General features: G+C 24.2%; 1 protein-coding gene across 8 annotated transcripts in view; it reads left to right on the forward strand.

The window, feature by feature from the left end:
* LOC122717279 (trafficking kinesin-binding protein milt) overlaps positions 1–13,225 on the forward strand; it is a 29,292-nt gene that overhangs the window by 8,954 nt on the left and 7,113 nt on the right. For 4 of the 8 annotated variants that reach the window (XM_043941200.1, XM_043941203.1, XM_043941198.1 and 1 more), the window contains 2 exons: positions 1,864–1,968; positions 2,620–2,724. In XM_043941200.1, the coding sequence (XP_043797135.1) occupies positions 1,864–1,968; positions 2,620–2,724 (210 nt within the window). Of the gene's footprint in view, positions 1–124; positions 281–1,496; positions 1,606–1,863; positions 1,969–2,619; positions 2,725–3,760; positions 4,003–6,768; positions 7,934–13,225 lie in introns of those variants that run through there. The other 4 variants (XM_043941201.1, XM_043941202.1, XM_043941195.1 and 1 more) reach the window with 4 other exon arrangements.

A 13,225-nucleotide genomic window follows, 5' to 3' on the forward strand; every position in this document is an offset into this window, starting at 1 on the left:
ATACTTGTAACAGACTGAACTTTTAAACAAATGTAAAAATGATATAAATATGTTAATAATTTATATGTGTGAGTAAATAAATAATATATGTGATAAAAAAATTTCAAATATAATTAAACAAGAAAATATAAAAAACCATAAATAAAATGAGTTGAAATTAATTGATTGGAATTAAAGATTATGTACTTAGGTAGCAGTGAACTTAATCGGCCCAATGGCCCTGCAAAACTTAAAAAAATTCTTGAAAAAAAGGAAGGCATTCTTAACAAATGGAGAAGTGGTACGAAATTTTGTAAAGCATTCATTTCAATTTTCTCTTTCCAATAATATTATTTTAATCAATCTTAAATTTGTATATTTTGTTTTATAAAAAAATTTTGAAAAATTCTCGTTATACGATATAAATGATAACTATGTTATCGAATGAGATTGAATACATATTTTATTTCACGATGGTGCCACTAGATGGCAGCAGTAGCAACATTACATAAACTTATAAGTATTTTCAAAAATTAAAGTATTGTGATAAATGTTACTTTATTTTTCTTTTCTTATAAAATGAAAAGTATTTTTCTATGATCAAAATTAATATATAATTTTCTATATTTTATATAATTTAGAAGAAAGCATATTTAAAATATATAAAAAATCATAATTAATAAATCATAATTAATAAATCATATATTCAATTATTTATATTAATTAATATTTTACATACAGTACATATTTAAATATCTTAAATATATTATCAAAAATGGAATTATTAAAAATAAATGTTTTCAATTGAAATAATTGTAAATTTATAATTAGTATAATTATATTAAACTTTATTATAATAACTTATTACATAAAAAACAATCAGATATATAAACATATTTGTTTATAAATCACAAAAAATTACAAACTTTTATAATAATATATATAAACTATACCTATTTATCGTGTCATTAATGATTAATCCATTATTTAATTCATTTTCAGATTACACATAAGGCACATGTATTTGAGATTGAAGATCATTTTTTTTAATTTTTATATTTGCCTGCATTAATACCATTAAAACAGAATTTGAAAGTTTCTTCTTAATTTGAATCATACTGAATCATATTAAAAAAGATTCATTAATTATTATATCGATATATAAAAAAATAATCGAAAAAATCATTCACTCTATTAATTACGCACATTATTGCTAGCAAGCATAGTTATCTATCAGATTGGTATAAGTGGCTTTGTATTTCTAGTTAATTTAGCTTGACAATATGCAGTAGAATCGATTACGCCAGTGTTTCTCAAATTACAGTTCTCGTTGACAATGAAAATTCTTTTGTTACTTCGCAATTTCATTTCTTTCAATATTTTCGCTTCGAACGGATTAATAAATATAATAAATACAACATAATACATAAATATTCATGTTAAATTTCTTTTTTTTTTTTTTTCTTTTCAAAATTTTCCAATCGAATAATTTTTAAAGAAATTAATGCTTAACGAAAGTTATAAAACTCATAAACATATTGTAAAACATTAAAGGAAATATTATAAATGTATTTTGTGAAAACGATATAATAAAACGATAAAAAATGGAAGAATTTTTAATTAACGGTAAAATTAAAAATAAATATTTCACTAAATAAATACTATTACATAATAATTCTTAAATATTAAAAATTTACATGTAATATATAAAATTAATCGTTGACAATGAAAATTTAATATTAAGAACAAAGTATTATTGATACATACATAACAAAGTATGGAAAAACAAAATTTTAAGAGTATTTTTTATGAAAAATAGAATTATTGAATTTATTAAAATAAATTAATACCAATAATATAATTATGAAATCAAATCTATTGTAGAGGTCTGCAGTGGAGGTGAATTACCAGAAGTTGAGATCATCAGTTTGCTAGAAGAACAAATACCTAGGTACCGTTTGCGAGCTGACACTCTTACTCAATTCCAAGGTAAATATAAATAAATAAATAAATAAGTAAATAGGACATAAGATATGTATATCATTCAGCATATTAAATATGTTAAATCAAATGATATTTAAATTTATATTTTCACGAATATATTTATGTGAAAAAAAAAAATCTTTATGATAGATAAATTTGTAAACAAAAAAAGTTGTAAACAAATATTTAAATTATTTAATATAATTTATATGCAATAATAATATGTATAAATACAATACAAAAAGATATAAAAAGTTTAATTACATTAAATATAATTTAAAAGTTACTACGAAATGCATAAAATAAATATACATATTACAAAATTTTTATAAGAAATTTTTTAGTTTATTTTTCATGAATTGTTTTTCAAACTCTTTATACGCATATTTAATATATGCATAATATTTACACAACAGTGTTGATTATTTCAATTATATACTTTATGTAAATTAGAAGTAAACATTCAATAATTATATTTAGAAGAATATTGAAAATTATTATTGATTAGTAAAAAAAATATTTTTTACAATTTTTGTTTCTAAATTGGTAATTGTTTTTTTATTACATTATTTTATCTCAATAACATTGCATCTGTTTACATCTAAATTTATTATAATTTTTTATCATATGATATTATTTATTATTTATTATTTATAGGATACGAAAACGCTGATTGGTTCATTCCATCACCGGCCCTAAAATCTGTCGACACTGATTTGAAATTATCGCCGGACCAAATCCGGGAGACTCTTAATTACTTTAGTAAGTAATTATTTATATCATCTTGCTTTTATTATTTCTTTACTATTTCTCTATATAAAAATGTGTATATTAGACAAGTCTCACTTTATATTGGTAAGTATAATTTATCATTATTATTTTGTATAAAATTTGGTAATATAATGACATATTTGGTATATGATGATATAATAATATAATATATTAAATTCATAATATAATATAATAAATAATATAATAAATTCATATATTTTTTATGAGTCTAATGTAACGTTAAAAACGATTTGTAATCAAAAAATGAACGCGATTTAACTCTTAATTTTCAAATATCTCAGAATTTCTCATAGAAAATTGTAGTTATTTATTGTCATTATAAATCATATTTTAATCATTTTATTTTTTTTATCGATAAGCTAACAATTTAAACGATAAATTTTTACCTTTATCGTTCATTTGTTATCGTTAAATTGCGATAATATTCTTGAATGTTTTATTGTTTTATTGTTTGAATACTTTATTTTCTGTTCTGTTTTTCAAGTTTTTGCTTATAATCAAATCCTTTAAAGAATTGTCCTCCCTCCATTCATCGTTTTTTTATATCATAATATTAATTTTTAATAAATAAATTTTATTAGATTTTCTTAATTAAAATATATATATATATATTTCTTTTTTTTTTTTAAGTCAATAGTCTAATATTTCATATATAAACGTATATTTTTCTATTTCTAAATCATGTATTGTTAAAAAATTATATGATTATAATAGTGTATTTTATAATTCGTATTGCAAAATTTGAAATATTTCTATTTCTTTATCTATTTTAAATAATAAAAAGATAATATTTATATCTTAAAATATATTTTTTTCTTATATAAAATATTTTATATTTTTGTGATAACGAGTCATGTAATTAGGCGCTCTTTTCTTAAATATCCAATCATAACAATTTTCCGGAAGAGTCCTCAACCAATCAGAGCGCTTGACCCAGCAGTGCTGCTGGAACTTCCATAGTCCATAGTGTATTTTAGTCGCCGCTCGTCCTCCACGTTGGAAGGACGTTCTGCGTCTCCATTGTTATATTGTGTATATATTAAAAAAAAAAAAAAAGAAAAAAAATAAAAAAGAATTGTCTAATCTTTTATTAATCAAAATAACATATTATCTTTATGTTATATTTATCAAAGACTCTAAAAGTGATTTAAATCTTGTAAAGTGACAATTATAAGTGAAGTGTTAATACATTTTCTTTTTCTTTTTTTACAAATTTTTACTCATGATATATAATTCAAAATCTATCGTGTAGGTTTTTTTTTTATATATTACAACATATAATATTTTTATATAATTTCATACATAAATTTGATTTGTATCATAAATATTTTTCGTGAAATAATGTTGCAGTGAAAATTCAAGATATTTTGTTTATTAATAATTTTCGTAATAAAATTAAAGATTAAAATTGGAAATTTGTTACAAAATATAATATTAATGTGCTACTGTTATAAGAATTAATAATATTAAATATGTGAATAGAATATTTCGTTAATTTTATATTTTTATATTAAAAATGTTATCATTATCAAATTTTTATTTATCTTTTATAATAAAATATCTTGTGTTTGTGTACGAGAATATAAATAGAAAATAATTTTCCGATTTAATTTAGAGAATTTTTTAAAGATTAAAATACTAAAAGATATGTGAAGTGATATATGATTAGGTTAGGTTAAGATGATATAAAAGTAACATTTTTATTTAATTAATGAGATAAATTAATATATGCTTTTTTAATAGTGATTTATTAAAATTTTAGAGAATATATTTTAAAAAATATCTTTTCTAAAATTTAATTATGTAATGAAAAATATTTTAGAAATGTGGATTTTAAAACACATTTGGATTGAATTAGGTTAGGTTCGTAAAATAACATATTTTATTTAAATTTTACAATAAAAATTAACATAAATTTATAAAAAATTATGTTAATTTTCGTCAATATCTATAGTAAAATTACGAGTTAAATCAAGTTCAAATTCAATATTATTATAATATAAATAATAATTTTTTTATATATCAATTTCATAATAATATATCTTACTTTTAAAACTTTTTATTTGAAATATTTTTGCTTTACAGTTTTAAATTTTTAAATTTTAATTAAAAATTTAATTAATTTTAATTAAAAAATTTACTCTGCAGCAAATTTAGTATCTATAACGATATTATCAATATTATATAAGATTGAGACTTAAGATTTTTATCTCCGTAAACAAATCACTATTAACATAACAGATTTCAAAGATATTTTTTTTTATTTATTTTTTATTTATATTTAATTTTGATTAAAAATTATTTCCTTTATAAAATTTAATTACAATTACAAATTTATTTTATGCATATATTTAATTATTATGCGCATAAAGTTTAAATGAAAAATAATAAATAATAAGTGATACTAAAAAAGCTAAAACATATTATATTATGATTTAAAGTAGTAAGAATCAATTATAATTTTTTATTGTTTTATTTATTGAAGAAAAAAAGAAAAAGAAAAAAAATCATTGGATAAGTATTATAGATGATAAAATATTTTTTTAATAAGATTAATAATTGTGCAATTTATTAAAATGCTTCACGAATATGGAGGTCATTTTCGTGATTTGAGTGCTTAAGTGGAAATATAACGTATTGTTAGTTGTATTAATAAACGTATTCTTTCGCTCCGATTATTTTACGTATTTAAACATTTTTATAAAGAAAAACTTTAATATACATTAATGATATGAATCGTTACGTTCTATCATGAAAATAACATTCTTACTTTCACGTCAATTATATTTGATGAACACATGTTTAATGTAACAAAAATAACAATAAGCTTGTTTTTATTTATATTTTAAATATATAAAATATTAAGTATTTTTAAAAAAAAATAGATTCACAATTGTTTGACGTTCATGTCTCAATCTTATAAATATTTTTTTGTAGCAGTAAAAATTGAAAATACAATAGAGAAAATGATTTAATCGATAATTCGATTCATTATTAAATAATAATAAATGAATTTTTCAAATTTTATATTCAGTTTTCCCATAGAATTATGTAATAATAATTGAATATTCAAGTCTCTTTTATTAAAGAAAAGCTATATAATTCTTTAGGTATTTCTTCTCTTATAGTTCAACGCTTTCTCATAGAAATAATCTGCGAATTAAGTACTACCCAGAAAAAATACGATAATGGTTTATTGTTTTCGAAACTCTTTGGCAGAATTTTTTCACATCAATTCATTGCTTTCATTTTAATCGATGGATCGTAATTAATCAACATACATAAAAATTTTGCGTTATACAATTTTACGTTCAATTTTTTTTTTTTTAGAATTGCAAAAATATATAAAATTTGTTATAAAATCCGTACCAATATTATATTTTTTATATAATTAATTTAATTCATTAGTCACTTTTAATAAATTAATAGAATAATAATTGTCGATAAAAATCATATGATCTGTTTTGTCTCTCAAATTTTAATTTTTTGTCCTTCGCATTATATAAGAAATTTATCTCTCATTATATAAGAAATTTATCTTGAAAAATTTTTTAATTTTATTACAATAATATATAAAATTCTCTTACTTTATTATTAATCTTATATCATAACCTCGTATCATGTCGAAATTAATTCTATCACGATCATAAAAATTATATATGTTCGATTCGCAATAAGTTATTGATTTTATTATTGGCTTATATAGATGTTATCAATTAATCGACACATTGGAACTTCCAATCGATTGTTTTCTTATCGATCTAAATTTTTAAAGAAATCCTTCGATCTATTTTCAATCTCAGTGTTCTTTTTAAAAGACGGGTATTTTTTATTTATTTTTATTTATTTTGATAAAGTGATAAATAAATAATTTTCACTCTAGAAAATATTTCAATTTGTAATAATTTTATACAAATCAATAGATATTACTTATAGATATTACTTATAGAAAAAATTAACATTATTTCACGAAAATTCATTATTTAATTTTGATTATTTTTATATACGATATAGTATATCGTTCCTAACAATCCAGATATATTGACGGTCGAAAACGAGTGAAAAGAGAAATTAGAAAAAATTAGTTAATCGTAAAGGTTAAAAGAAGGACAAAATATAGTGATGCGTGCAGTGTTTTTATGAACAGAAGTTTGTGAGCCTCGATCGTTTAGAGATCGAGCATTTGATTATGGGGACATGAGTAACGAGCACGGTCGGGAAGAATATTGGAAGAAATTGAGCGATAAGTTTGAAGGATCTTCGTGCGCAGGAACAAGAAGAAGATATCAAGGGGAAGAAACGAAGAAGGATGATTCTTCGAGAAGAACGATTAAGAAAATTGAAAGTGTGCCAATTAATCGGGGATCGATTAAAAATTTGTCCAGGTGCCGCGCACAAGAAGTCACGATTGTCGAGCAGCCGGGAAAGCTATCTTCCCAGAGGGATTCGTCATTGCGAACGATCGAAATTTCTCACGATAATTTTCTTTCGAGAAGCAGCGAAAGTTCTTCAAAGGAATGTATCAATGTCGAGGGAAGTTGTTCGTGGGAAAGTGAGAAAAACGTGGCTGGATATCCTAATTTACAGGCTATATGGAATTTGAAAGATTCCTCTTTGGAAATTGAAGATTATCCCGGGGACAACGAACGTTCGTCGAAGGGAATTGATGCGGTGGAGGGGGAAGATTGGAAGGGAATGAGCGAGGATCCGTCGGAAGTTTTAAATGAATATTCCATCGGTGGAAATAACGAGGCGAGCGGTCCCGTAGAGGCGAATGCGTCGCAAGCTTGTTTCGAAAAGTTAGAAAAACACGGGAATCATTCTTCTTGGAAATTGGAAATAAGCTCCCCGCGAACCCCAACATTCACCAATTTAGCTTTGAGCGTGTCGTACGCCGGCTTGGATACTTCCGGTTTTTTCGACGTTGAATCCTCGAGAAAATTCGAGGATGATTCATCGGAATTATGGGAGGATTTCAGTGTGGTCGAGTGTCTGGAAAACAAATCGTCTTGCGACGAGAGCACGCCGGAAGAGCGGGTGGAGGCGTTGAAGGAAATTTTGGCGGAGAGTGATATCCACGAGGGGGATGGGGTCGTTTCGGATTTCTTATTTCACGTTGCCAGAACAAAGTATGGAAAGATTTATATCAGGGTTATTAGAACGATGCTTCTTAATCGAGGTAGGATATCGATTATTTTTTTTTTTTTTTTTTACATCGATTTTTTTCATCCTAACTGTGTGAGTCAGTGACAGAGAGAAAAACCTCGGCTAAAGAAATATTAAATGAAAAATACGACCGTCGTAAATCAGTCAGATGTTTAAATGATATCCGGTTTCGAAAATGAATCGATGAATCGCTAGGAATAAATAATATAAGTATAATTTTTAATATCGTGAATATCTTTTGCACGGGAAGAGAGGAAACGCGATTTCGATTTTTTTTTTATTTTTAAATCGATGATCTAATTTTCGTTTATCTATCTTCGTTTAATTTTTTTCGTTTGGAATTCGTTGATCGAATATGATCTTTGTAATTTTTTTTCTTTTTTTTTTTTTAATCAAAATTATATTTAAAAAATAATAATTTTTTTCTTTTTTTTTTTAATCAAAATTATATTTAAAAAATAATAATTTTTTTTCTTTTTTTTTTTTAATCAAAATTATATTTAAAAAATAATTTTTTTTCTTTTTTTTTTTTTAATCAAAATTATATTTAAAAAATAATAATTTGTATTTTAGGTATCAAAATATAATATTAAAAAAAACTAATCTTAATAATTAATTAATATAATAAATACTATAGCACTATATATATTAACATGAAATTCCGGAATATATATATATATATATATATATAAATATTCGATTATTTGATTAGTATAAAAAAGAAATTGCAAAAGAAGTAAGCGAAAATATAGTAATTTTAATTCCAAGGTAACGTGCCACAGAATTTTGGTAGATTACTATTAATAGTACGTCCGAACAAGCTAAAGCTTATGTTAAAATTTTTAAACGATTTAAAAGAGAAAAAAATCGTAATAATTAAATTATATGTAATTATTTGTTATATAAATCCAATATCGGATATATCGTTGTCGTATATTAATATATTTGATTTTGACTTAAAATTATCAGATTTTTTGTCAATTAGTTTAATAAATTCCAAAAATAGTATTGATAATTTGAGTAAACCGATTCAATATTGTAATAGATATTGTCAATAGTCTGGGACGTGTAATTAATATACGTATAAAATATCGTAAATAATGCATATATTTAATACTATATATACGTATGATTGTATTATTTGGATATTCTTTTACATTTTATAATATAATACTCTCATAATTTAATAATTTGTATTGAAATGCATTTCTGTTCCAGTTAAATTATTATTATATATATTTGTTTACAATTTTTAAATCCGACTCGTTGGACACGCTATATTACGTTCAAGTCTTATATAATATAACTTCTAAATAGTTTCCTAAACTTTTGCAAATTCTTCTGATATTTTAGATTTTATATCTCTAAATAAAATTAAAAGTTATAGGAATGTAATAAAAATTTTTTATTGCTTTGAAACAAAATTTAACTAATACTTCATATATAAATGAAATTTATTTCACATTTATCAGATAGAAAAACTTTTATCGCTATAAATTTTCCACAATTTAAATTTCCCTCTCGTTACATTGTACGCATCTATGCCCGCGCAGCTTGTTCTGACAGTTATGCGACATGGCGCCGGAGTGATTTTGTCGTGCGTTTCGTTTCATAGTTTCTTCATATTTTTTAATAATTGGAAATAATACCTTCTTAATCTTACTTGTATAAGCTATTAATCAGTGTTTTAACTAGTGACTACGAGAACAATTGATCGTTAAACTTTAAGAATTTCAAGAGAATTAGTGAAATGTACCCGGTAGAACCTCTGACGTCAGAGGCAAAAAATTAATGTGCTGAATGGTAAGTATTTATTTTAAAATTAAAGTAATTACTTCAAATAATACGTATAAAGCACAATCAAATCTTAAGCCTGTTTGCTAGTTATAGTTATTAATTTTTACAATTTTATTTTATCGTAAAATATACTTGGACGATGATTCCTAAATTTTATGGTTCATTTACACAACAAGTGGAATATTAACAAATTACGAAATACAAATATAAATAAATATAAATGTATAGAATGTTTTGATTAGGTTATTTTTTTTATAAAATATCTGATGGTGAATTTTTTATCGTTATTTCTACCTTTTTTTAAAATAACGTTGCTACGTAACCCTCGCAACATGACGCCATTTTTAAAAGCTTCAAACTTTAACCCCTGATGTTTACTTACATTTTTCTTTGCTAACATGTAATTAATTAGAAATAGTTAATCTCTATTATGATTATATAAAATAACAATAAAAATTTTTTAATTAACTTATTTACTACTAGTTTTAATCAACTTATTTTCATTTCTTTTTATTTATATTTGTTGTAATTATTTTTACAATATCATTATTATTTTCGTTTTATCGCAATAAATTAGTAATAAATATATCTAAAAGAATCTAGACATTTTATTAGTTCTTGTTATTATTAGAGATTATTAGAGAATAACCTAACGCATATATTTTAGAATTAAAAATAATATGAATATTTACATAATTTACAGATTTTTCATTATAATAGTATGATTAGATTAATGTTTAATGAATCGTAACAAATGTTAGAATATTATTTGAAATTCAAATGTTTTTAAAACATTATATATAAATTATATATAAGTTAAATTGATGCATGTTATGCACTATGTGGTTACTTAACAATAATTTCGTATTATGTTATTTACAAGAAGGTCGCAATTATTTTATTTTTTCTGTATAAGAAATAAAGTTCTTCAATCCCTATATTGTATAATATCTAACGATTTAAATTTTTCTTCAAATGAATTTTTTTTTTTTCTACATTAAATTATGCGAATAATACCGATTCATTAAAATAAAATACGTAAAAGGATATCTTCAATTTCAAGATTGGTGGAATATTATCGATAAAATGTAAAATTAGTCGCATATGTAAATGCTGTGTCGCGTAGTTGAATCTCTGTTCCTATAAATAAAAGATGAGAGAGTAACATAGTCTCGGTTTATCACTTCAATGCTCTACTCTTATGCAAGCTTGAGCTCATGGAAAAATCAATAATCACCTGCGACGTCTCTGTCTAAGATGTTACGTCAGAATTTTTTGTGGTTTTGATTTTGATTCTTACATCTTAGATCAACGAGAATTGTTTTTATTATTAAACATATCTTTTTTTCCTTTTTTTTAACTTTTACTTTCGAATAAATAAATTTTGTTTATTCGCTCGCCATGATTCCTTTTGAGTCGTTTTGTCCAAGTATATTTTATAATTCCAGGGCCTTCGTAAACGATAAAACATCAAAATTATAATAGCGAAATTCTCGAATTTTCGAAATTAACGTGACAGTTGTAGTAAAAATTCAATAGTTCAACGAAATAAGCGAGCTTTAAAACTTTAAATTTATTATTAAGAATTGTTAATTTTCGAAGACTTTGCAAATGATAAAGATATTTCACTACTCGATTCTTTATTAAACGAATACATTATAAAACATTGCTGCGAAAGATATTCTTTTTGTATAATGATGCTTCGAAAAATGTTCATTTATCGTTAGAAAACGTATACAGCATCGTTCCATCGGGTCGAAGAACCTTTGTCCAATTTTTCAAACACGAGTCACAATGCGGTGATTGGGTCAAAAAACGTACCAGACTTTATCTAATTATCGTCATCTCTAATCGAGTATGGCCAAAAAAGTGATCCAATCGTCGAGTCACGAAGGTTAAATCTAATATCAGACCAATTTAATTTCAAAATGTGATAAATTTATTTTTAATAAAATGTTAAAAATTTAGGAGTTAAAATTATAAATTTCAACATCTTTTCTTGTATTATTAAGTAAAAATATTTACATTCTATATCTATATAAGTAAGAATTCTTTCATAGGAAACGAGTGTCATCATTTTGTTGATTTTCAATTAAGGTTGCACAACTGTATTTATGATGAACAAAGAATAATATCTGTTGTATACGCACATGTCACGTACATGATATTCTCATTATTATTAATTCTTATCTTTGCGAACTACGTATATTCGTCGAGCCTTACGAAGAAAGATCACACGATTTCAACACTTTTGAATGAAACTAGAGGTCGATGAATATATATCTAGTAAAAAAAAAAAAAAAAAAAAAAAAAAAAAAAAAAAAAAAAAAAAAAATGGCGAACATATTTCGAAACACCATTGTAGAAATGTAATAATACGAAATTGAAGATTCTTAGAACGAAGATAAATGCAAAATGAAAAGCTAAAATCCATATATCTATAATATATATATAGTTTTGAGAAAGAATTTAAATCGAGAAAGAAAAACAATCGTAACAAATCGAAATCGGAAGCAAAAGCGAAACGAGAAAGAAAAGAGAGAAAGAGAAAGAGAAGGTCCTGGAGAATGTGTGCCCATTAATCAATAAATACAGCTAACAAATCAGCCATTGCTCCCTGGGTTCGTGGCCGATCCTGGCGGAGGAAGAAAGAACCGTTTCGAACGATACGCTCCTGGAACCGGAAGAATCTTCCGACCAGGAGCAACAAGATCTCCAAGAGGATGATCCTTACGAATACGACGAAGACATCAGACCCACGAACGACGAGGATTTGCCGGGGAGCGAAAGTTTTCTGGACGGGAATTGTCCCACCTCCTCTAGGATACCTGCACGTTGCTGGGGATGTACCGATTGCACCGGATTACACACGCCGATTTTCCTGTTGGCTTCCTCTCCAACAGAGCCATCTTGCACCTGCGTTTCCTGTCAGTAATTCTCCCGTGTCAGGACCAATATTCAAATGGCTTGAGCTTCTTTCTTCTTTTTCTTTTTTTTTTTTTGTCATTTCACTTTTTCAAAATCGTTTTTTTTTTTCAATTTTCAATTTATATTATTTAGAGCAATTTATATTATTTATCCAATAACGCTACGGAAAATAATTAGTTCTTTGAATTCATTGGATATTATATTTAGTTAAACGTTTTATACACTTGATTATTACACACTACAAGCGATGGGTAAAATTTAATAGTTGAGGTTACGAGTAAAGTTACTTTCATAAAATTATTACGATAATTTATCATTCAAAACGTAATAATAATTGTAATGTCAAACGGCCGAGATTATATGAAAAGCGGATCGACTATAATATCCGTTGAATAAATGTTGTTTTAAGCATGTTAATAAGTAATTAGTTAAAATAACTTTATTCGAAATTTTTAACTAGTTATCTTTTCAACGGGTTAATACCCAACTCTGCACATTACGATGTATATATATTCGCTTTCCTTTTCAATAAGTTGGTACACGTATGCACATATATTTTGTTTCAAGATTTGTCAATATC

The sequence above is a fragment of the Apis laboriosa genome, unplaced genomic scaffold (assembly GCF_014066325.1).
Source record: "Apis laboriosa isolate Shangri-la unplaced genomic scaffold, ASM1406632v1 scaffold4_cov146, whole genome shotgun sequence".
In the NCBI taxonomy this organism is placed as follows: domain Eukaryota; kingdom Metazoa; phylum Arthropoda; class Insecta; order Hymenoptera; family Apidae; genus Apis; species Apis laboriosa.